Source organism: Notolepis coatsorum, assembly GCF_963971535.1.
Source record: "Notolepis coatsorum genome assembly, contig: SUPER_8_unloc_1, whole genome shotgun sequence".
NCBI lineage: Eukaryota > Metazoa > Chordata > Actinopteri > Aulopiformes > Paralepididae > Notolepis > Notolepis coatsorum.
The window spans coordinates 201,639-226,044 of NW_028174873.1; the positions used below are offsets into that span (position 1 = coordinate 201,639).

A 24,406-nucleotide genomic window follows, 5' to 3' on the forward strand; every position below is an offset into this window, starting at 1 on the left:
GGTCTCATGTACTTTGGTTTGGTCCCAGATAGCAACCTCATTGTACTGTAAATAAACCTTGAGTTATGTATAGAATATACGACACTCCCTTTTTATGGAATACACTGCAAGTGAAACTTTGTCTAGAGGCACTTCCTACTGTGAATGCTTTTAAAGGTCTGCTACGATTGGCCCTTCATGAAACATGTAACTGTTTTACCTGATGCTATTGTTGATGTGATTATGCTCCTTGCCACTGCACACATGGCCTTCTGTGTTTATATTTGATTTGTATGTTTTTTGTTTAATGCCCTTGTTTTTATGTTGAAACTTGTTGTGTGCCGTGTTGGTCAGGACTCCCTGGAAGAAGAGATCTCGTATCTCAATGGGATAACGTCACGGTGACCAATTGCAGCCACTCTTATTGTCTGGGACCAAATACGGCCACGCCCCACTCCCAGCAAAAAGTGGGAATCTCTAGAATGGGTTTGGGGCGGCGCTGTATACGGAAGTAGCTCTCAAGGTGACGATTAGACAACACTTTTTTGTTGTCAGTAGATGGCAGCATTGGTTTAAAATTAAAGGCTGAAAATGTTGAGAACTACAACACTGCATTTCCCAAGAGTGTTAGCACAGGTCGCAGGTCACTGGGATCGGTCTATATTCTCCGACGTGATCTGAACAGCGTTAAACTATTACTGCAACCTCGGTATAGCGACCGCGAATGGCCAACTAATTATCTTAACAAAAGTGCGCTGGTAGCATTACATATGTTGTCTAAAGGGGGACATATGGTACAATTTAAGATTCTAATGATAATCGGCATATAAAGGACAAGATAAAGCATCGTTAATTTGTAAGAAACCCCAATGAAAACGGCGCAGGGTGCTATTGTTATGAAAATGTGATAGAATCCTATAAAAATGTGGACGCACTTGGCCTACGTTCCGTTAGATAGAAATACTTGTTTTTTTTTCAGGGACATTCCTGGATAAATAAAGGATAAATATAAAGAATAAAAAAAAAACAGTTCACGATAATCATGAGACGACCCACACGACGTGAGGCAGGAGGACCGGGTGAACAAAACAACTAAATATCAAGATAATCAGGAGGGCTTTTATTTCTATTAAGATATGGTAAATCACAGTATCCGCTTTGGTATGGAACACCACATGTTCAGGAATCCATCTGATCAAACTTCAAACTTTGTCCAGCAGTTTCTAATATTTGCATTAGCTAACCTCCGGAATGGTCCCAACAAGCATGGATATCAATTTAGGACGGCGTGATATGAGAGAAATTAAAATCATGGAATAACATCATGTATCCTCAATATCTGTTCACATAATGCAAAATCAAATAAATAATCGAACCGCGTGACCTGTCAAACCGAAACTCTCGTTTTCAAATGACATCCTCTCAATCACTCAAGAACACATTTTGAGAAAAACCTTAGTTAACACAGTATGTAGATATCATCCATTCGTGACAGAATTGCGTGCAACGATAATATCAGACAATAATATCACAATATCATAATTCCATCACAATATGATCCCGCTACGATACAATAACTGTGAATTATTGGCCTGACCCCCAATACCAACGACTTGCTCCGTGTATATAAAAAAAAAAAAAAAGTGGATATGAGAGTTTATAATGCCATGATATGGACTTTATTGATGACATCATTTCAGGTCAACGACACTTTTGCATTTCATATAAAGCCATTTTCAGTCCTATGTCGTGTGAACGTCCCGTTGGACAAACTGAAGACAGACAGTGGAGAGCTGCGTCCCACGACCGCGCCCCTTACTTTAGAACGTTCAAAGACAATACAAAATAAAATAGGTGTTCTCTCCCGAGCCCTGAATCTCCCCCCCCCCCCCCTCTCCCCCCCTCTCTCTCTCCCTGTGTTCCCTTATCCCCTCTGATGGTCTGCATGTCGACGCGCGTGTCGTGGATGAAGGATGGAAGCTGACGACCAGCTCGTCTCCAGGGCCGCTGTACGAAGAGGTGTCTCTCCCTCCGCCGGCCTGACGACCCCACAGTGTGACTCCGTGTCTCCTCCCACCAGCACCCCCCCCTGCTGGCGGTTATCGGTAGGGCGGCTCTGGCTGCTGTTGGGGGCTGGGCCTGTAGAGCTGCTGCAGCCGCACCGGCCTGCCGCCCGGGGGCCAGCCGCCCTGGAGCTGTCCGATGACCCTGAGCCCCACCGGCTGGCCGTGGGCAGAGAGGCCTCCGCTGGGGCTCAGGATGTGCGTCTGTCCTAACAGAGCGTCGGGGGGGTGGAGGTGGTGGTGGTGGGGGTGGTGGTGGAGGGCGGGGGCGGAGGCGGGCGGGGACAGGGGGAAATGAGAAGGCAGCAGGAGGGCCGGGGTGAGGCCTTGGCGGAGCAGGAAGATCCGCGGCGGGGGGGGGGCCTGCTGGGCCGCGGCGTAGCCGTTGGGCCTCTGAGGCTCGGGGAGCCGCTCCATGCTGCTCCTCTTCTTCTCCTCCTCCTCCTTCTCCTGCTGCTCCTTCTGCTGCTGCTCCTCCTGCTGCTGCTTCTTCAGCTTGCCTTGCTGACGACCGGCGTCGTGGACCTTCTCCACCTGGGCGCGGCGGACGTGGTAGGACTTCCTGGAGCTGTGGAAGGAGTCCAGGAAGCCCTCCAGAGGCACGCTCCCCTCCATGAAGCTCTCCAGCAGCTCCTGTGGAGATAAACACACAGCTGTGAGGGGAGAAGACAAACTACAGGAGAACAGAGGATAAACACACAGCTGTGAGGGGAGAAGACAAGCTACAGAAGGTCCAAAGCCCCAAGAACTGTTCAAACAAACAACACAATGCTCCTCCAGAAGAGATTCAACCCATCCACGACAGTTTGCTAGCAACCCGGCTAATTTCTCCTACCCTCCTACAGCCACTAATACACCTGTCACAGTACGGGGAGGCTTATGGAATTGTCAATCAGCAGTCAAGAAAGCTAACTTCATTACTGCCTACGCCCATAGTCAAAATCTGCAGCTCCTGGCTCTAACTGAGACCTGGATAACCCCCAATAACTCATCAACACCTGCAGCATTATCTACAAACTATAACTTCACTCACACACCTCGACCTTCCAGACGGGGTGGAGGCACTGGCCTCATGACATCTCCTTCATGGGCTACAAACTTAACACCACTCCCAGAACTGTCACTCTCCTCCCTCGAATATCATGCGGTATCTGTCTCTAATCCTTTCAATCTCACCATTGTTACACTCTATCGCCCTCCAGGTCCCCTCGATCACTTCACAGATGAGCTGGACATGCTTCTAAGCTCCTTACCGGAAGATGGTACCCCTCTCCTTCTATTGGGCGACTTCAACCTGCCTGACTCATCTCAGTCGGTCCCAGTGGTCTCCCTCCTACAACAATTTGACCTGACTCCCACTGCCATGCCTCCCACCCACAAAGCAGGCAACTCCTTGGATCTCATATTTTCCCGTAACTCCAGCATCATTAACACCACGGTAACTCCCCTACATGTATCTGACCATTCCTTCATATCCTTCTCACTAACTCTCATGTAGGGATGGGAATCGAAAACCCGTTGGGAACCGGTTCCTAATTGTCCGATGCCTGGAACCGTGTGCCTCCGTGACTTTCGATTCCCTTATCGCTGCCAGGTTTTCAAAACAACATTAGCGTTAGCATGTAGCCATGGCAGACTTATTTGATTCCTTAAGGGCTCGAAATTGCCTGGGTTTTGGTCATATGCTCCCGAAATGCTCCCGTTGTTTGGCTACTTCTATGTGCAGTGAAAACTACTTGAATGCTTTAGAACCTAGTCATTGATTTAGTTCAGGGTAAGGTAATATTAGCCGCGGAGCTAACGCTAGCTAACGTGAGCTAACGCTAGCTAATTAAGCTCACACAGAGAGATAAACAGCTGACAGCAGGTAGTGCAGGTACAAATACAATAAAACAGCGGGTGGGGGCTGTTGTGTAAACCTTGTACTCTTTAGTTCACATATAATAAGAGACAGAGTGTTTGTTTACTAGTCTGTAAGCCAGGCAGTACCGTGGTGCAACATACAAATGTGTCCGTGTAGCAACACAAGCCAATACCTTAAAGGACAGGGGCCCGGGGAGGGAGCTCTGTGTGTGTGTGTGTGTGTGTGTGTGTGTGTGTGTGTGTGTGTGTGTGTGTGTGTGTGTGTGTGTGTGTGTGTGTGTGTGTGTGTGTGTGTGTGTGTGTGTGTGTGTGTGTGTGTGTGTGTGTGTGTGTGTGTGTGTGTGAGACAGAAGTCAGAGGAATAACGACCTGTTATTCAATAGATTAAATTAGTTTAAGAATAAAAAAATAAATACATTTTAAGAGAATCTCAAATACATTTTATTTAAGTGTAGGCTATAGTTAATGTTTTATTTTTTACAGTTTTTGTATTTTTCTGACATGGGGGCTCAACAATAAATGACAATCAGAAATGTCAAGTTGCATGTTGTTATTCTAACCAGCTTAGTTCTGTTGCATTTCCAATTTATTTATTTAAATTATAAATTGATCAGGTATCGATAAGGGATGCGATAAAGAATCGAATCGATAAGCAGAATCGATAATGGAATCGTATCGATAAAATTCTATCAATTCCCATCCCTACTCTCATGCTTAACCGAAAGGTCTTCACCCCAACTCAAACCGTCTCACTCAGACGCAACCTGGCCTTCCTATCCCCCTCCACCCTCTCCTCTGACATAATATCCGCTCTACCTTTGAGTGACACCTTCTCTGCTCTCCCCACAGAGATGGCAACCTCCACCCTCCTCTCAGCCCTTGCAACCTCCTCCGACAAGCTCGGTCCTCTCGTTGAGAAACCTGCCCGCCGTTCCCCACCCAGTCCATGGCTGACGGATGCAGTGAGAGAACAAAGACAGGTCCTGAGAGCGGCTGAGAGGAAGTATAGAAAGTCACGCCTCACTGCTGACATCGACACATATCACAACCTCTTAACATTCTCCAAAACCATTACTAATGCCAAAGCTTCTTTCTTTCACCATAGGATCGAGGCCTCTGCCAAGAATCTTCGCAAACTACATGCTACCATGTCCTCCCTCCTCAAACCCCCCCCCACCACCCCCTCCTCCCTCATCTTTTTCTGCCGAAGACTTTGCGATCTTCTTTGAGGAAAAAGTTGAGAACATCCGCAGCTCCTTCTCCCAACCCCCACCCATTCCAAATGCTGAATCGAGAACCTCATCCTTCACTCTGTCATCTTTCTCTCCCATTACAGAAGCAGAGACCCTGACACTGGTAACGTCAAACCGTCCGACTACATGCCAGCTGGACCAGCTACCCTCTCCACTCCTCCAGACCATAGCACCGGACATCCTCCCATTCCTAACTGCAACCATCAACTCCTCACTCAACTCGGGGGTGGTCCCCACCTCCCTAAAACAAGCCAGAGTCACGCCCCTCATAAAAAAACCAACCCTGAACCCCACCGTCATAGGCAACTATTGTCCTGTCTCTCTTCTCTCCTTCCTTTCTAAAACACTTGAACGTGCTGTATCCAACCAACTTACTGCTTATCTCTTACATAATGACCTCCTAGACCCTAATCAGTCTGGCTTCCGGACTGGCCACTCCACAGAAACGGCCCTAATTGCGGTCACAGAGCAAAAGCGAAAGGCCTCTCCTCTGTCCTGATTCTGCTAGATCTATCTGCAGCCTTCGACACAGTCAACCATCAGATCCTCCTCGCGGCCCTCGCAGGAATGGGAGTGGCTGGATCTGCGCTGACATGGCTGACATCATACCTCAATGACCGCTCCTACCAAGTGTCATGGAGAGGGACTCTGTCGGCCACCCGCCCCCTGCGGACGGGTGTCCCCCAGGGCTCGGTCCTAGGACCCCTTCTCTTCTCCCTCTACACTAAATCACTGGGTAACATTATCACGTCTCACGGCTTCTCATATCATTGTTATGCCGATGATACTCAACTCTTCCTCTCCTTCCCTCCCTCAGATATCCACGTCTCTGAGCGGATCTCGGCCTGTCTGTCCGACATCTCCGCCTGGATGACGACCAACCACCTCAAACTAAACCTAAGCAAAACAGAATTGCTCCACCTGCCAGCCAAATCCTCCCCCCTGACCGACCTCTCCATCACAGTCGAGAATGCAGCTGTGACCGCGTCCCCGACCGCCAAGAACCTTGGTGTTGTCCTCAACGACCAGTTGAACTTCTCTGCTCACATCGCAGCGACAACCAGAACCTGCAGATTCCTCCTGAGCAACGTCAGAAGGATCCGCCCCTTCCTGACAAAAGAAGCCACCCAACTCCTCGTCCAATCAACAGTCATCTCCCGCCTCGACTACTGCAACGCACTGCTAGCTGGCCTCCCGGCCACTGCCACAAACCCTCTTCAACTCATTCAAAACGCAGCGGCCCGCCTGATCTCAAACCTACCGAAGTCGGCCCATGTCACCCCACTTTTTAGGGACCTGCACTGGCTCCCCATTGCTGCACGTATCCGCTTCAAGGCCCTCGACCTAGCATACCGTGCGGCAAAGGGAACCGCCTACCTCCGGTCAATGGTCTCTAACTACACACCCTCAAGACCCCTACGCTCTGCATCTTCTGGCCGCCTCAGACCTACTCCTATCCAAGCTCCGGGAGGGTCATCAAAGAGAAGCCGCCTATTCTCAGTCCTTACCCCACAATGGTGGAATGAACTACCCACCCCAGTTAGGACAGCCGAATCCCGTCCAATCTTTCGTCATCGACTAAAGACGCACTTCTTCAACCATTATCTGAAATAATAATAAAAAATAAAGAATAAAAAAAATCTAATGCTAACTGTTACAAAGGGTCAGATTAAACCGAATATATGTATTTATTGATTGATATATATTGCATAATATTTGTATATCGTTTGATATCCCTTGTGTATTCTTTGTACACATACACGGAATATCCCTTTAACCCAGTAGCCTACAGACCATAATATTTCGTTCTCTTATTGGGTGGCGTGCCACCAGCGCCAGTGTCTTACCCCCAGAGTCGAGTTCAAAGCTACCGTCAAGGCTTGTCTCAACATGCCCGGCTCTGCCCAGGACTACGAGACAGAGAGGAGGCTGGTACTAGTTTATTCGCCCAACATATAAATATGGCGCAGGCGAATACAGAAGTTCCGTTCAGTTCAGTCCGCAGTCCGTTCAGTTCGAGTTCGAGTTACTCAAGTGAAGCCTCACCCACTATGCAACGTGCGGTGAAGTAGGGCCCGTATTGCCCCAAAATAGAGTCTTGTTTATCCTAATACGTTTGTTCAACGTATCGTTCGCTCCTTACTAGTAAGCCTTCATTACGAGTCACAGACCAAGTGAAGTGAGCAATTGTGTGTCTAAATAGAGCAGTTATAGCCGCGTGCGAATAGGACAGTAAAGTATCATAGCTTAGTTGAATAACGTCAAGTTCGACTTAGTTAATGTGAAGTACCGCGCACCGGAGGATCTACACCGGCGCCAGCAGAGCCCTTTTCCGGCTGGATTATTATTATTCTTATTGCTTTGGACCAGGCTGTTTGGAGCGGAGAATAATCGTCTACACCCACTGCTGTGGGACCTGCCCGTGAGGACATCACTCGAGCCCGTCTCTATTGGAGAGGCTGACCGGCTTCCACTTGTGCTGCTCGCATACTGGGATTACAGCGGCTGCCTTTCGTCCGCTGATACAGGGAGTAATACCGCCTTCCCGAGCAGACTTTGCATTAGAGTCCCCGCTGACCATTGACTTTGCATTAGAGCATTTGCTCCCCCTGCTGGCTTACAACCGGTGGAACCCCCCTACCAGTATCCCCTAGATATAATCCCTAAGATTCAGGTTGTATAATTACCTCCTGCGTAACCTGAGAATGGACATTCAATATTGATTTGCCTACGCACATTCTTTGCCTTAGAAGCGCATCCAAAGTAATGTAATATAATATTATTGCTGTTAATAAATATTCTTCTAAACGAGTACTTGTGTGGAAACCGTGTCATTGTGGAGGTGTTCTCATCATATACTTGTGTACGGTATGGCCAGTATAATGTACATAAGACGGTAGTGGTTTAATGATACCATACTTGATTAATACAGTCAGGGAATTGTACCCCTCAGTTACAATTGGTCCTTCGAGCCGGAGAGAATTAGCGTAATATTAATATAATATTAATATTGACATGGCCGATGATGAACACTCCACAAACGGTTCTCCTAAGCTAGATCGCCCGCAGCGCAGACGGCAGCCACCTCCCTATCTAGAGGCATACACTGTCAGTCCAATACCTAGCTTTAAAGGGAAGTTAAATACGGATAAAATAACTAAAGCGGATAGTAAAATTATGTCCAACCCTACCGACCAGGCTACCCCGCCAGTAGAGACCCCAGTGGGTTCTAACGTAACTGACCAAGCTCACGGGGGGGACCAGGAGGGACATGACATGACTTTATCCCCAGACAACGTCGACGAGGTAGTCCCCGGAGAGCTCCAGGATAAAGAAAGCCCTCCCGGGATGGAACCCGACCCACCACAAGAAGAGACGCGCACCCAGGAGATGGATCTCCTCGGTACGCGACAGGAGAACGGATCTCCAACAAGTACTGCCGGGAGCCGATCGCCCCGAACGGCGTCTTCCCCCAGCGAGGCGGACAAGATGCTGGCGCAGGCACTCATCGCCACCCTGGCAGCCTCCACCGAACGCGATCGACTTCAAGCGCAACAGACGCGCGAGCGCGAACATTTTGCAGCCGAGCGAGAGCGCTTCCAGGCGCAACAAAGGAGTGAAAACGACCGCATAAGACTGGAGACCAGACGCCTTCAGACGGAAGAGAACATTGAAAGAAGCCGCGCCGATGCACAGCACGCTGCCGCAAATGCACAGCTCCACGCCGCCCATGCCAGCGCCAATGCCCAGCGCGCCGCCGCCAACGCACAGCGCGACGCCGCCCAGGCCAGCGCCAATGCGCAGCGCGACGCCGCCAATGCCCAGCGCGAAGCAGCGCGCGACGCAGCCCATGCCCAGCGCGAGGCAGAGCGCGACCGGCTACAGGCGGAGCTGATAGACAAACTGGTTGCCATGGCGACACCCCCTCACTCCGCACGGAGCTCCCGGAGATCGTCACGACACGGGTCTAGGACGCATTCCCCTACCCGACCAAGCGACCCGGGACCCCGCCAACAGGAGGATCCTGTCCACGTCTCCGAACACCCTCCCCGGCCGGTCCATACGAGACCCAGCAACCGGGAAGAACCGGACCACGCCGAGAGACTGAACCGAAGACTCCAGGACCTAGCAGAGGAAGAGGAGGAGGAGGAGGAGGAGGAGGAGGAAGGTCAAGCCGACCAGCAGCAACGTACTCTGGCCCAGGAGGCCCAGTACAGCCCCGACCAGCAGCAACGTACTCTGGACCAGGAGGTCCAGTACAGCCCAGAAGTCAGCCCCGAGGCCCTGCGCTACAAACCCCCGACTCCACTCACGGGCGAGTTTGACGCACCGCCAGCCCCGAGGAACAGCACCTGGGTACCCGACCTTCGGTACCCACCAAGTACCAGCCCAAGACGACACGCAAGAGGAGACTCGCCTAGGAGGCCTCTCCCCCAACGCTCACCGATGTGCCAGTCATCCATGGCATCGTACCTTGGCACACCGACGTTCCCGGACTTCACACACGAGAACAGAGCACAGTACACAGAGCTACGAATGTGCCTAGAGACGATGCTGTCCGACGTACCAGATGAACCGTACAAGTATGCTATCCTCCTCAAGCACCTGAAGGTGCCCAGAGCGCACAATATAGCGCTGGCATATTCCAGCTCTACTACCCCATACACCGCGGCTCTAGTAGCCCTCGACCAACGTTATGGACGCATATGGGACTACGTGATACAGGAGATAAGAGACATTGACCGTCTCCCCCCAGCCAGAGACAACAGAGCATTAGATGACCTGTCTATCAAGGTACAGTCCCTGGTAGGGATGCTGGGGGCCCAAAAGGAAAAGGGGATCTATGAACTGTACGCTAACTCTAATGTAGAGAGGATATTAGAGAAGCTCCCTCCCGCCCGACAAGAGCGCTTCAGGCGGCAGAGAGACTACCGCGACCCCAACGGCCCAGAGGCATCCCTCCTAGACCTATCTGAGTTCCTCGCCAGGGAGGTCAGTAGCCTACGACTCGACACGTTCGTATGGAGTGGACCAAGCCCAAGACTCGGACCTCGGGGATCAACGGATAACCGCCGGTTGGTGACCGTTATGCACCAAGCCGAATCAGTACCGCAGCACAAGAACCACAACACCCCCTCGACGAAAGAGGACCAGTGGAAGATTGAGTGCCAGTACTGTGAGGGAGAACATCGGCTGTACCAATGCGACACTTTCGGGAAGCTGACCACGGACGAGGTGAGTCAGTGGATCAAGGACCACCGCCGCTGCTTCCGCTGCGCGCGCAGCCACCTAGCAGCTGAGTGCCGCTTGAAGAAGAAGTGCAGCAGGTGCGGTGGCACCCACTTGGAGGTCCTGCATGACATCAACAGGCGTCAGCCAGGACAACAGAGTGGGCCCGTCGCGGTAATGTACCATGCCGAGGCGGTGGCACCAGTACCGAAGAGCCACCAGACCGCTCCCTACTGTACCTACTGCGATGGCGGACACTGGCTGGCACAGTGTGCCGAATATAAGACACTGAACCCCGTCCAAGTTGACCAGTGGCGTGAGGCGGCCCAGGCGGGCGCCGCTTACCGCGCAGGGGCGGCCCAGGCGGGCGCCGCTTACCGCGCAGCACAGTGCGGAGCCCACCAGAAGGTCCAAGGCAACGACCAACAGGAGTGCTCCACATTGACCAGCATAGCGGGACCCCCCGAGTGCTCCTCAAAGTGGTCAGAGTGCTCCTGAGCTACGAGGACAAGGTCCTGGACACTTACGCCGTCCTGGACGATGGGTCTGAAAAGACTCTCCTCCTCGCTTCCGCAGCAGCCCAGTTGGGCCTGCGGGGTGTCAAAGATACCATGACCATACGCACCATCAGAAGGGACCAGAAGACCATAAAAGGTGAAAAGGTCTCCTTCAAGATAGCAGCGGTGGACCAGCCCGAGAAGCAGTATAGTATAACCAACGTCTTCACCAGCCACGACATAGGCTTGTCTCAGTACACCTACCCCATCCCACAGCTGATGGCTAAGTATGTGCACCTACGTCAACTACCTATACCGCTTATCGACGGCGCCACACCGACCCTGCTCATCGGCTCCGACCACGCGGACCTCATTCTCCCAATTGAGGCGGCCCACATCGGACCCAAAGGATGCCCAGTCGCGGTTCAGACCCGACTGGGATGGACGCTCCAGGGCCCCCTCTACGGACTTGACAGTCAACCCACGTCTACACGCTGCCTACACACAAAGGCGAGCGACACCGGCCACTCCCTCGTACAGCAGAGGCTATTGACATTAAGCGAGAGGCCCGTGAGAGAACCGTGGGCACCAGAGGGAGTTCGGAACTCCACCCCCCTCAGCTGCGCTTCAGACGTAGCTGACCTCGAACCCAGCACCCCAAGCGACTCCTTGACGGGGCGGCCGGGACCGGCCCCTCCTCAGACGGGGTACAGAGCAAACAAGAGAAACAGACGGAGGAGGAGGAGGCACAGCCAAGCACAGATTAAAGCAGTCTCAGGCCCGCTTCCTCCTAAGCCCCCCTTCATCCCGTCCAGTCGTCATGACCATAGACCAGTCACTACCCCGAGCTGCGTGGCCGGCCGGCCGCGTAAGCAAAGTGACCACTGGTGCCGACGGAAAGGTCAGAGTGGCAGAAGTGCTCGGCCAAGGGCGGACATACAACCGACCCGTGGCGAGGCTGATAGAGTCGCCAAGGCTCCCCGACTCGCTTAATGACGACCATGACCCCTGACTTTGTGAACTGCCTACCCTCACAACTGACATTGAGTAGTGGACAGTGCGGTTAGGTGCGGTTAGCTAATTAGGTGGGACTAATTAGGGGGCGGCTGTTACAAAGGGTCAGATTAAACCGAATATATGTATTTATTGATTGATATATATTGCATAATATTTGTATATCGTTTGATATCCCTTGTGTATTCTTTGTACACATACACGGAATATCCCTTTAACCCAGTAGCCTACAGACCATAATATTTCGTTCTCTTATTGGGTGGCGTGCCACCAGCGCCAGTGTCTTACCCCCAGAGTCGAGTTCAAAGCTACCGTCAAGGCTTGTCTCAACATGCCCGGCTCTGCCCAGGACTACGAGACAGAGAGGAGGCTGGTACTAGTTTATTCGCCCAACATATAAATATGGCGCAGGCGAATACAGAAGTTCCGTTCAGTTCAGTCCGCAGTCCGTTCAGTTCGAGTTCGAGTTACTCAAGTGAAGCCTCACCCACTATGCAACGTGCGGTGAAGTGGGCCCGTATTGCCCCAAAATAGAGTCTTGTTTATCCTAATACGTTTGTTCAACGTATCGTTCGCTCCTTACTAGTAAGCCTTCATTACGAGTCACAGACCAAGTGAAGTGAGCAATTGTGTGTCTAAATAGAGCACTTATAGCCGCGTGCGAATAGGACAGTAAAGTATCATAGCTTAGTTGAATAACGTCAAGTTCGACTTAGTTAATGTGAAGTACCGCGCACCGGAGGATCTACACCGGCGCCAGCAGAGCCCTTTTCCGGCTGGATTATTATTATTCTTATTGCTTTGGACCAGGCTGTTTGGAGCGGAGAATAATCGTCTACACCCACTGCTGTGGGACCTGCCCGTGAGGACATCATTCGAGCCCGTCTCTATTGGAGAGGCTGACCGGCTTCCACTTGTGCTGCTCGCATACTGGGATTACAGCGGCTGCCTTTCGTCCGCTGATACAGGGAGTAATACCGCCTTCCCGAGCAGACTTTGCATTAGAGTCCCCGCTGACCATTGACTTTGCATTCGAGCATTTGCTCCCCCTGCTGGCTTACAACCGGTGGAACCCCCCTACCAGTATCCCCTAGATATAATCCCTAAGATTCAGGTTGTATAATTACCTCCTGCGTAACCTGAGAATGGACATTCAATATTGATTTGCCTACGCACATTCTTTGCCTTATAAGCGCATCCAAAGTAATGTAATATAATATCATTGCTGTTAATAAATATTCTTCTAAACGAGTACTTGTGTGGAAACCGTGTCATTGTGGAGGTGTTCTCATCATATACTTGTGTACGGTATGGCCAGTATAATGTACATAAGACGGTAGTGGTTTAATGATACCATACTTGATTAATACAGTCAGGGAATTGTACCCCTCAGTTACACTAACCTTACTGTCATGCACTTGTCCTAATAAACTAACCTGCACTGTAACACGCAACACTTTGATGAACATTGTTACTCAGCTGATAGAGTTGTATCCTTCCTGATGACCTGTCGTACAGAACTTGTAAGTCGCTTTGGATAAAAGTAAATGTAAATGTCATAATAATCTTTTTTTGACCGGTCAAATAAGAACAAATTCTTATTTAAAACGCCGGCCTGGCGAGAGGACACAAGGGCCCCTCCAAGGGTTGCAGCCGGGAAAGGGGGCTGAAAATGTAATAAATAAAATAGAAAACAGACGGATGAAAAGGTAATGAGGTAAGAGGGGAATAATAATTAAAACACACATCAAACAAACAACCAAATACAATTACAAGGTATTTAATACATGAAGCGGAACAGACAAATGACAGCTAAAAGACTGGGTGACCGTTGCAGGAAAGCGGCCTGTGGTTGGTTGGTCTGTCCACAATATTTCTATTGTATTCAAATGACATTTTATTCTATTCCACATGGGAGCTTGTTGGTTTTCAAGTACAACCCAACAAACCAGAACTCCAGTGTCGGGGCCTGTGTCGTCATTTAGAAACCAACTGGCAACGTCCACACACGCATAAAAGCGGACATAAATCAAATCCACCGGGAAATGTTTCACGAGGACACGAGAACTCCTGGGCTGCTCCGTTACCGTCGACGACGACCTCAAAAAGACATTATTGTTTTGTTTGGTCGGCCTCTCACCTCGGACTGTGCCTCGGCGCGCGCCACCTCCTCCCGCAGCAGGTTCTGGGCCGTCTGCAGGCTGCGCTTCTGGCCCTCTGGTGGAGAGAACAGACAAGACACGCACCAGTGAGACACGGGGCAGCAAGGTTCTCTGGTAGCGAAAGGGTTAATAATAATAATAACGAAAACTAGAAGCACACTACAGAAGGTTAACCTTTCACTACCACACTACAGAAGGTTAACCCTTTCACTACCACACTACAGAAGGTTAACCTTTCACTACCACACTACAGAAGGGTTAACCTTTCACTACCACACTACAGAAGGTTAACCCTTTCACTACCACACTACAGAAGGTTAACCTTTCACTACCACACTACAGAAGGGTTAACCTTTCACTACCACACTACAGAAGGTTAACCCTTTCACTACCACACTACAGAAGGTTAACCTTTCACTACCACACTACAGAAGGGTTAACCTTTCACTACCACACTACAGAAGGTTAACCTTTCACTACCACACTACAGAAGGTTAACCCTTTCACTACCACACTACAGAAGGTTAACCTTTCACTACCACACTACAGAAGGTTAACCTTTCACTACCACACTACAGAAGGTTAACCTTTCACTACCACACTACAGAAGGTTAACCTTTCACTACCACACTACAGACGGTTAACCCTTTCACTACCACACTACAGACAGACGGTTAACCTTTCACTACCACACTACAGACGGTTAACCTTTCACTACCACACTACAGAAGGTTAACCCTTTCACTACCACACTACAGACGGTTAACCCTTTCACTACCACACTACAGAAGGTTAACCTTTCACTACCACACTACAGAAGGTTAACCCTTTCACTACCACACTACAGAAGGTTAACCCTTTCACTACCACATTACAGACGGTTAACCTTTCACTACCACACTACAGACGGTTAACAGTCTGTAGTGTGGCAGTGAAAGGGTTAACCTTCTGCAGTGTGGTTGTGAAAGGGTTAACCCTTTGTCGTGGGGCAGTGAAATTGGGTTAACCTTCTGTATTGTCACAGTGAAAGGGTTAACCATTTGGTAGTGAAAGGGTTAAGATTAAGATAAGATATATTCCTTTATTGATCCTCTTGGGGAAATTCAGGCATCATAGCAGCATGAGGAGGGGGGGGGGGTACATGACATGTATGGCATAGGGACATACATGACATACAGGTATATAGTACTGTTACATTTGTGACATATATGATATGCAAATGTTACCCATAGATCCTGACAGAGAGTATATACATACGGTGGGGAGGAGACTGTACATTAGGAGGGGGTGGGTGGGTGGGTGGGAGAGAAATATACATACGGTGGGGAGAGAATATACAAATATACCAGATTGATGCATTTAACTTTAAAATGTACAAAAAAAGATAATTCCGGGGGCCCAGGTTCACCCACCACAGTCTCACAAAATCCTGTGGGAAACACTGGCCCTACAATAAATAAACTTACAATATGTACTATAATCTAATATCTACTCTAATATATCATCTAAAAATGGTAAAAAATATGCTCTGGTGAAGTAAGTATACAGTATACACATAAGGTGCAGTATGCTTCATACGTTATACGCTGTCCGTTTAGGTGGGAGTCAGACACACTCAGTGGTGGAGGTTCCTAGTAGTTGGATGTCTGGCAGCGGTCCCTGCTCACTGTTGTGGAGCCTGATGAATTATTACCATTTTCCACCCTTTCTCCCCCTGTCTTTAGGAAGATCTGGTACCCGGACAGACCAGAATAAAAGCAACGGGCCTCTCTAGAAGGAAGATGTGATGTAATTTCTTGTTCTCCTCCTTCTTAAGTTGAGGTTAAGTAGTAATGACAGTCCTAAAGACACGTTGGACAGTTCCCCCGACAGCGAAGAAGAGGAGACGCAGCCCGGCGGTAATTTCTTTCCAAAACGAAGGCCCATTCCCTTCATAATAAAGTAATTAATTCCCCATCATCCTGTCGTCAAACAAAGAGGTGTCACAGCACCCTCTAGTGGTACAATGGTGGTTTTTCTCCCCATCTGAGAGTATTCCTGGCATTTCAAAGCTTTCGATAGAGGCCCTGCATGGAATGTTTGTGTAGTTCTCCCGGTCTTCCAACATGGCTGCCTGTCACATAGCAACCATTGTTTTATACATGGAAGATACAATGGTTGCTATACGCAAAACAACACTTGCTATTGTGTTGATATGAGAAATATATCAACAGAAATATAATAATTTGGCGTCTTATCACTGGACCTTGTAAACGAGTCACAGCAGGACAGTAACATCATGCTTTACCAGTGTTTTACCTCCTCCATCACTGCACAGACATTTGGCATTTTCTTTTGAAACTGGTTACCAATGGTTACAGGCAGTAGGGATGGACACAATTCCATAGTCACTAGGAACTATTCAAATACAAATCGACAGTGAGAGGTGGGCTATTCAATACCTTGGACTGTTTGGAAATGTAAAGGCCGTTTCACACGGGGGGGGGGCGGTAATTCATTTTCAATGAGAGGCCAGCGAACATTTTGGAGGCGAGGACCCTCTGAGGTCCCGAGTGAAACGGATTTCTTTGGCGTACCCCGCCCGATGTCATTGTGCGTGCGTACCCCTGGAGGTACATGTACGCCAGTTTGGGAATAGCTGCACTACACCGTGTAGGTGTATCCATGTTGTATGTCAGTTAGTAGGTAGGTGTGTAAGGTAAGCCTACCCACGTTGTATGTTTTGTTTTAGTTTTTTGTTGTTTCTATTTTGTCTATGTTTGTGATCAGGCTCCGCCTCCAAAAGCTTTAACTAGCTTCTTGGGAGACCTGGCACATTGCATCGTTGTTGTTTTCACATGAAGATATGTACATGTAATATATCGTGTGTGTGTGTGTGAATAAATTCATTCATTCATTCATTCATTCATTCATTCATTCATTCATTCATCCATTCACTCACAGTGTAGGTGCCGGTAAGAACAAGGGGGAAAAAACAATATTCGCATAAACCAATTAGATTTTCTTTATAATTTATCGACAATTAAAATATTTGGAAAATACTGGAGGCCATACTGGAAGAAAAAAAGTACACAAACATTCCGTTCAAGGCCTCCATCTTCACGTTTAAAGGGTGCGTTCGTTTTTTTTTTACTATCTTTTTTCCCCCTCCTCTTTTTTCCGATTTTTCTCCCATCCCAATGTTAGTCGTTATGCCAATTCCCAACTCCCTTCCTGGTTGTTGCGCACTCTACCCCCTACTGTTGGTCCAGGAGGCCGGAGACTGTCACATGCTTTCCTCCGACACATGCGCAGCCAGCCGGCAGCGCAGACTCTCACCGGGAGAAGGTAGTGGAAGGTCACACTACCTCCCTCCAGATCCTTCCTTCGCTGAGCAGGCGCCCCGACCGAACTGTAGGGGTCGCTGTCCACAACGCCCAGGACCCACCCATCAGCTTTCCCACCCTCTAATACTGCCAATTGTATTAGTACGGACGACCAGCCAAACTGAAAACAATGTGGATCGAACACGCGCACCCAGCGTCTCCAGCATTGGTGGTGAGTGCCTTGCCCACTGCACCACCTGGCCGCCCATGGGGCCACTTAATAACAACCACTTTAAATGCACTCCGGCCGGCGCACCCAAAGCCCACAGCGAGGCTGGGGAGAGAATACGCCAACAGTAATATAGTGTACGGACTTAAATCCCAAGACTCTGAGGTCCATTCTGAAGCGCGTCCCCGTTACACATAAGTGTCTAATAATAATAATATGGTAATATCTCCGTGCAACCCGAAAAACACGCACAGAGGTCGCGCTCGCTGCTAAATCATTGATCATTAAATGTGAAAATACCGACAACACTATTAACCCTTTCACTGCCACACGACAGAAGGTTAACCCTTTACTATCACACTACCAAACGGTTAACCCTTTCACTGCGACGATACACAGAAGGTTAACCCCTTCACTGCCACACGACAGCAGGTCAACCCTTTCACTGCCACACGACAGAAGGTTAACCCTTTACTATCCCACTACCAAACGGTTAACCCTTTCACTGCGACGATACACAGAAGGTTAACCCCTTCACTGCCACACGACAGCAGGTCAACCCTTTAATATCCCACTACCAAACGGTTAACCCTTTCACTGCGACGATACACAGAAGGTTAACCCCTTCACTGCCACACGACAGCAGGTCAACCCTTTCACTGCCACACGACAGCAGGTCAACCCTTTACTGTCACACTACCAAACGGTTAACCCTTTCACTGCGACGATACACAGAAGGTTAACCCCTCCACTGCCACACGACAGCAGACCCTTTACTATCACACTAGCGTGCGATGTCAGAACCTCGTAGTCTCACTGTGGAGCTGTTATAGAGTCTATGCTGCTGCAGACCATCTTCTCTTCAACCAAAGAATGTCACTAATCATTCCAATACTTGTATTTGTACGACTGATCTGCATCAGACATCTGCTTGTGGAACCAGACGATTCATCGTGTCCCAACACAACACGCATGTTTTCGAACAAATAATATTGTTCGATGGGAATAACGTTCATCTGCCATAATGCTTTGTTTATACGTTTATGAGTAGCAGCCGTCTATATACAAAGATTTCCCACACTTGATGTGGCTCAGGCATAAGTGCGATGGAGCGCTTTCATCCACGACATATTCACGTGTCCTATTGTGTGAATCAGGCCTAGTCTAGTCTCTGACGTACGTCAACATGTTCAGCAGACTATTTTATTTTTAAATTTATTTTATATATATATATATATATTTTTTTTTAATGATCTTTTTCCCCCCTCCTTTTTCCGTTTTTCTCCCATCCCAATGTTAGTCGTTGTCCCAATTCCCACTCCCCTTCCTGGTCATTGCGCACTCTGCCCCCTACCGTCGGTCCGGGAGGGCGGAGACTATCACATGCTTCCTCCGACACATGTGTAGCCAGCCCACCACTTCTTTTTCACCTGGCAGCGTGGACTCTCACTGGGAGAGTGTAACGTGTGGGAGGTCACACTACCTCTCCCAGATCCTTCCCTGCTGAACAGGCGCCCCGACCCAACTGTAGGAGTCGCTGTTTACAACGACCAGGACCCACCCACGCCGGGTTTCCCACGGATCCGCTAACACTGCCAATTGTGTCAGTATGGACGGCCGACCAAGCCGGAGGTACCGCAGATTGATTCGATCCCACTGTCTCTGCGGTGGTAGACAGACGCTTAGTCCTCTGCGCTACCCGGCCGCCCTACTTTTGTTTTTGCATAATACTGGGCTGGTTGTCTCCGATAATAACGCGAGGACAGGCACAGGTCCCATGATTTTAAAGTATTGCCTACCTATGTTGTTTTGATGACACTACCCTCATCATCTTCATCATCACACTAGTTAACACAAGTGAGTGACTCGTTCTTATTCTCTTTTGCATTCCATATATATATATGGAACGCAAGAGACACCGGGTTCGACTCCCGCTGTCGGCGTTGCCTCCGGCTTGGGCCGGCCGCCATACTAACTCAATTGGCAGAGTCGGCGGGTGGAAGTCGATGGGTGGTAATCTGGACGTTGTGGACAGCGACTCCTACAGGTCGGTTGGGGGACGCCTGCACAGCAGAGACAGGAAATGGCGGGGGTAGTGTGAGCCTCCCACACGTTACTCCTCGCCAATGAGAGTCCGCGCTGGCAGGTGAAAAGATGTGACAGGTTGCCTCCTCGTGTAGCGGAGGGGACACGTGATGCAAGGCTTCTATCCTCCCTACAACCGGCCAGTGGGGGGCATATGCGAGCAACGTTCAAGACAGGGGAGGGAAGAATTGGCACAATGGAATTGGGATGGGAGAAAAAGAGAAAAAGTGGATACAAAAAAAATATATATATATATATAGTCCTGGTATGTACTGTATATACCCACTGTTGTGGTACTGGTATGTACTGTATATATTATATACCCACTGTTGTGGTACTGGTATGTACTGTATATATTATATACCCACTGTTGTGGTACTGGTATGTACTGTATATATTATATACCCACTGTTGTGGTACTGGTATGTACTGTATATATTATATACCCACTGTTGTGGTACTGGTATGTACTGTATATATTATATACCCACTGTTGTGGTACTGGTATGTACTGTATATATTGCATGCATGACTGAAGGAGGAGGTCAGGCTTGGAGCGTCTGCTGTACGTAGGAAGGAGCAGGCCTCGCCTGGTGGAGGGAGGGGGTACTACAGGCATGCATGACTGAAGGAGGAGGTCAGGCTTGGAGCGTCTGCTGTACGTAGGAAGGAGCAGGCCTCGCCTGGTGGAGGGAGGGGGTACTACAGGCATGCATGACTGAAGGAGGAGGTCAGGCTTGGAGCGTCTGCTGTACGTAGGAAGGAGCAGGCCTCGCCTGGTGGAGGGAGGGGGTACTACAGGCATGCATGACTGAAGGAGGAGGTCAGGCTTGGAGCGTCTGCTGTACGTAGGAAGGAGCAGGCCTCGCCTGGTGGAGGGAGGGGGTACTACAGGCATGCATGACTGAAGGAGGAGGTCAGGCTTGGAGCGTCTGCTGTACGTAGGAAGGAGCAGGCCTCACTGCTGGGTGGAGGGAGGGGGTACTACAGGCATGCATGACTGAAGGAGGAGGTCAGGCTTGGAGCGTCTGCTGTACGTAGGAAGGAGCAGGCCTCACTGCTGGGTGGAGGGAGGGGGTACTACAGGCATGCATGACTGAAGGAGGAGGTCAGGCTTGGAGCGTCTGCTGTACGTAGGAAGGAGCAGGCCTCACTGCTGGGTGGAGGGAGGGGGTACTACAGGCATGCATGACTGAAGGAGGAGGTCAGGCTGCCACATGCAGCACGACCCCGCGCCCCAGATGCAGGAGAGGGGAGGGGGGGGGGGGGGGGGGGGGGCTGTAATGTGAGGTGACAGCCAACGCCATGTGACCTACATCTAGTGGCAAAATAATAATTATAGCGAGAACCTAGAGGCTAATTGTGACCAATAGGGGGAGGAGGAGGAGGAGGGGGAGGGAGACGCAGAAGGAAAAAATGCCAGAGGAGGAGCCATGCGGTTGGTCAACTTTCATCTGTGTGGAACCAATGGGCACAGAGCCATGCGGTCGCCTCCAGCTGACTGACGACACGCAACCTGCCCGGCGACGACGTCACCTGCTCTCTGGTTTTACAGGATGGGACACGTCTCGTTTCTGAAAAGCCTCCCGATGATTCAGGAGGCAAGTTGATACCGATCCGTTTCGACTAGCTGCTAAAGCTCCCCGTGCGTTTCGTTTTTTTGGGCTTCCTAGATCGTGAGCGAGCGGACGCGCGCGCGAGAGAGAGAGAGAGAGTACAGTGTCGTATTTCCGGGTGCTCGCACCTCTCTCCGCGGGAATCTCCGGAAGTTGTAGGAAAAAGCAAATAGGCTATAAATACATTGCTCCTAGACTCCTAGCTATGATGACAGAAGTAAACAAAACAGCTTTTTAGAAAGTTCTACACCACTGTACTACTGCTACTAGTGTACTACTGCTACTGCTACTAGTGTACTACTGCTACTAGTGTACTACTGCTACTGCTACTAGTGTACTACTGCTACTAGTGTACTACTGCTACTAGTGTACTACTGCTACTAGTGTACTACTACTACTGCTACTAGTGTACTACTGCTACTGCTACTGCTACTAGTGTACTACTGCTACTAGTGTACTACTACTACTGCTACTAGTGTACTACTGCTACTGCTACTGCTACTAGTGTACTACTGCTACTAGTGTACTACTGCTACTAGTGTACTACTGCTACTGCTACTAGTGTACTACTGCTACTAGTGTACTACTACTACTGCTACTAGTGTACTACTGCTACTGCTACTGCTACTAGTGTACTACTGCTACTAGTGTACTACTGCTACTAGTGTACTACTGCTACTACTGTACTACTGCTACTAGTGTACTACTGCTACTAGTGTACTACTGCTACTACTGTACTACTGCTACTAGTGTACTACTGCTACTGCTACTAGTGTACTACTGCTACTAGTGTACTACTGCTACTGCTACTACTGTACTACTGCTACTAGTGTACTACTGCTACTAGTGTACTACTGCTACTAGTGTACTACTGCTACTAGTGTACTACTGCTACTGCTACTAGTGTACTACTGCTACTAGTGTACTACTGCTACTGCTACTAGTGTACTACTGCTACTAGTGTACTACTGCTACTACTGTACTACTGCTACTAGTGTACTACTGCTACTAGTGTACTACTGCTACTAGTGTACTACTGCTACTAGTGTACTACTGCTACTGCTACTAGTGTACTACTGCTACTAGTGTACTACTGCTACTGCTACTAGTGTACTACTGCTACTAGTGTACTACTGCTACTGCTACTAGTGTACTACTGCTACTGCTACTAGTGTACTACTGCTACTAGTGTACTACTGCTACTGCTACTAGTGTACTACTGCTACTAGTGTACTACTGCTACTAGTGTACTACTGCTACTAGTGTACTACTGCTACTACTGTACTACTGCTACTAGTGTACTACTGCTACTAGTGTACTACTGCTACTGCTACTAGTGTACTACTGCTACTAGTGTACTACTGCTACTAGTGTACTACTGCTACTGCTACTAGTGTACTACTGCTACTAGTGTACTACTGCTACTGCTACTACTGTACTACTGCTACTGCTACTAGTGTACTACTGCTACTACTGTACTACTGCTACTGCTACTAGTGTACTACTGCTACTAGTGTACTACTGCTACTGCTACTAGTGTACTACTGCTACTGCTACTAGTGTACTACTGCTACTAGTGTACTACTGCTACTGCTACTAGTGTACTACTGCTACTAGTGTACTACTGCTACTAGTGTACTACTGCTACTGGTGTACTACTGCTACTACTGTACTACTGCTACTAGTGTACTACTGCTACTACTGTACTACTGCTACTAGTGTACTACTGCTACTAGTGTACTACTGCTACTAGTGTACTACTGCTACTAGTGTACTACTGCTACTGCTACTAGTGTACTACTGCTACTAGTGTACTACTGCTACTGCTACTAGTGTACTACTGCTACTAGTGTACTACTGCTACTAGTGTACTACTGCTACTAGTGTACTACTGCTACTAGTGTACTACTGCTACTGCTACTAGTGTACTACTGCTACTAGTGTACTACTGCTACTAGTGTACTACTGCTACTAGTGTACTACTGCTACTAGTGTACTACTGCTACTGCTACTAGTGTACTACTGCTACTAGTGTACTACTGCTACTGCTACTAGTGTACTACTGCTACTAGTGTACTACTGCTACTAGTGTACTACTGCTACTACTGTACTACTGCTACTAGTGTACTACTGCTACTGCTACTAGTGTACTACTGCTACTAGTGTACTACTGCTACTACTGTACTACTGCTACTAGTGTACTACTGCTACTACTGCTACTGCTACTAGTGTACTACTGCTACTGCTACTAGTGTACTACTGCTACTGCTACTAGTGTACTACTGCTACTAGTGTACTACTGCTACTGCTACTAGTGTACTACTACTACTAGTGTACTACTACTACTAGTGTACTACTGCTACTGCTACTAGTGTACTACTGCTACTAGTGTACTACTGCTACTACTGCTACTGCTACTAGTGTACTACTGCTACTGCTACTAGTGTACTGCTGCTACTAGTGTACTACTGCTACTGCTACTAGTGTACTACTGCTACTAGTGTACTACTGCTACTGCTACTAGTGTACTACTGCTACTAGTGTACTACTGCTACTAGTGTACTACTGCTACTAGTGTACTACTGCTACTGCTACTAGTGTACTACTGCTACTGCTACTAGTGTACTACTGCTACTAGTGTACTACTGCTACTACTGTACTACTGCTACTAGTGTACTACTGCTACTAGTGTACTACTGCTACTACTGTACTACTGCTACTAGTGTACTACTGCTACTGCTACTAGTGTACTACTGCTACTAGTGTACTACTGCTACTACTGTACTACTGCTACTAGTGTACTACTGCTACTAGTGTACTACTGCTACTGCTACTAGTGTACTACTACTACTGCTACTAGTGTACTACTGCTACTGCTACTAGTGTACTACTGCTACTGCTACTAGTGTACTACTGCTACTAGTGTACTACTGCTACTACTGTACTACTGCTACTAGTGTACTACTGCTACTAGTGTACTACTGCTACTGCTACTAGTGTACTACTACTACTGCTACTAGTGTACTACTGCTACTAGTGTACTACTGCTACTGCTACTAGTGTACTACTGCTACTGCTACTAGTGTACTACTGCTACTAGTGTACTACTGC

The 24,406-nt window shown here is 48.9% G+C and overlaps 1 protein-coding gene across 1 annotated transcript in view; it reads right to left on the reverse strand.

Annotated features, from left to right (window-relative positions):
• Positions 1–1,895: 1,895 nt before the first annotated feature.
• The window catches only part of vps37d (VPS37D subunit of ESCRT-I), a 43,995-nt gene continuing 21,484 nt past the window's right edge, over positions 1,896–24,406 (reverse strand). The window contains exons 2-3 of the mRNA XM_084338363.1: positions 14,039–14,115; positions 1,896–2,675 (exon numbers count right to left, since the gene is read on the reverse strand). Of these exons, the coding sequence (XP_084194489.1) occupies positions 2,079–2,675; positions 14,039–14,115 (674 nt within the window). The 3' untranslated portion in view covers positions 1,896–2,078. The remainder of the gene's footprint in view (positions 2,676–14,038; positions 14,116–24,406) is intronic.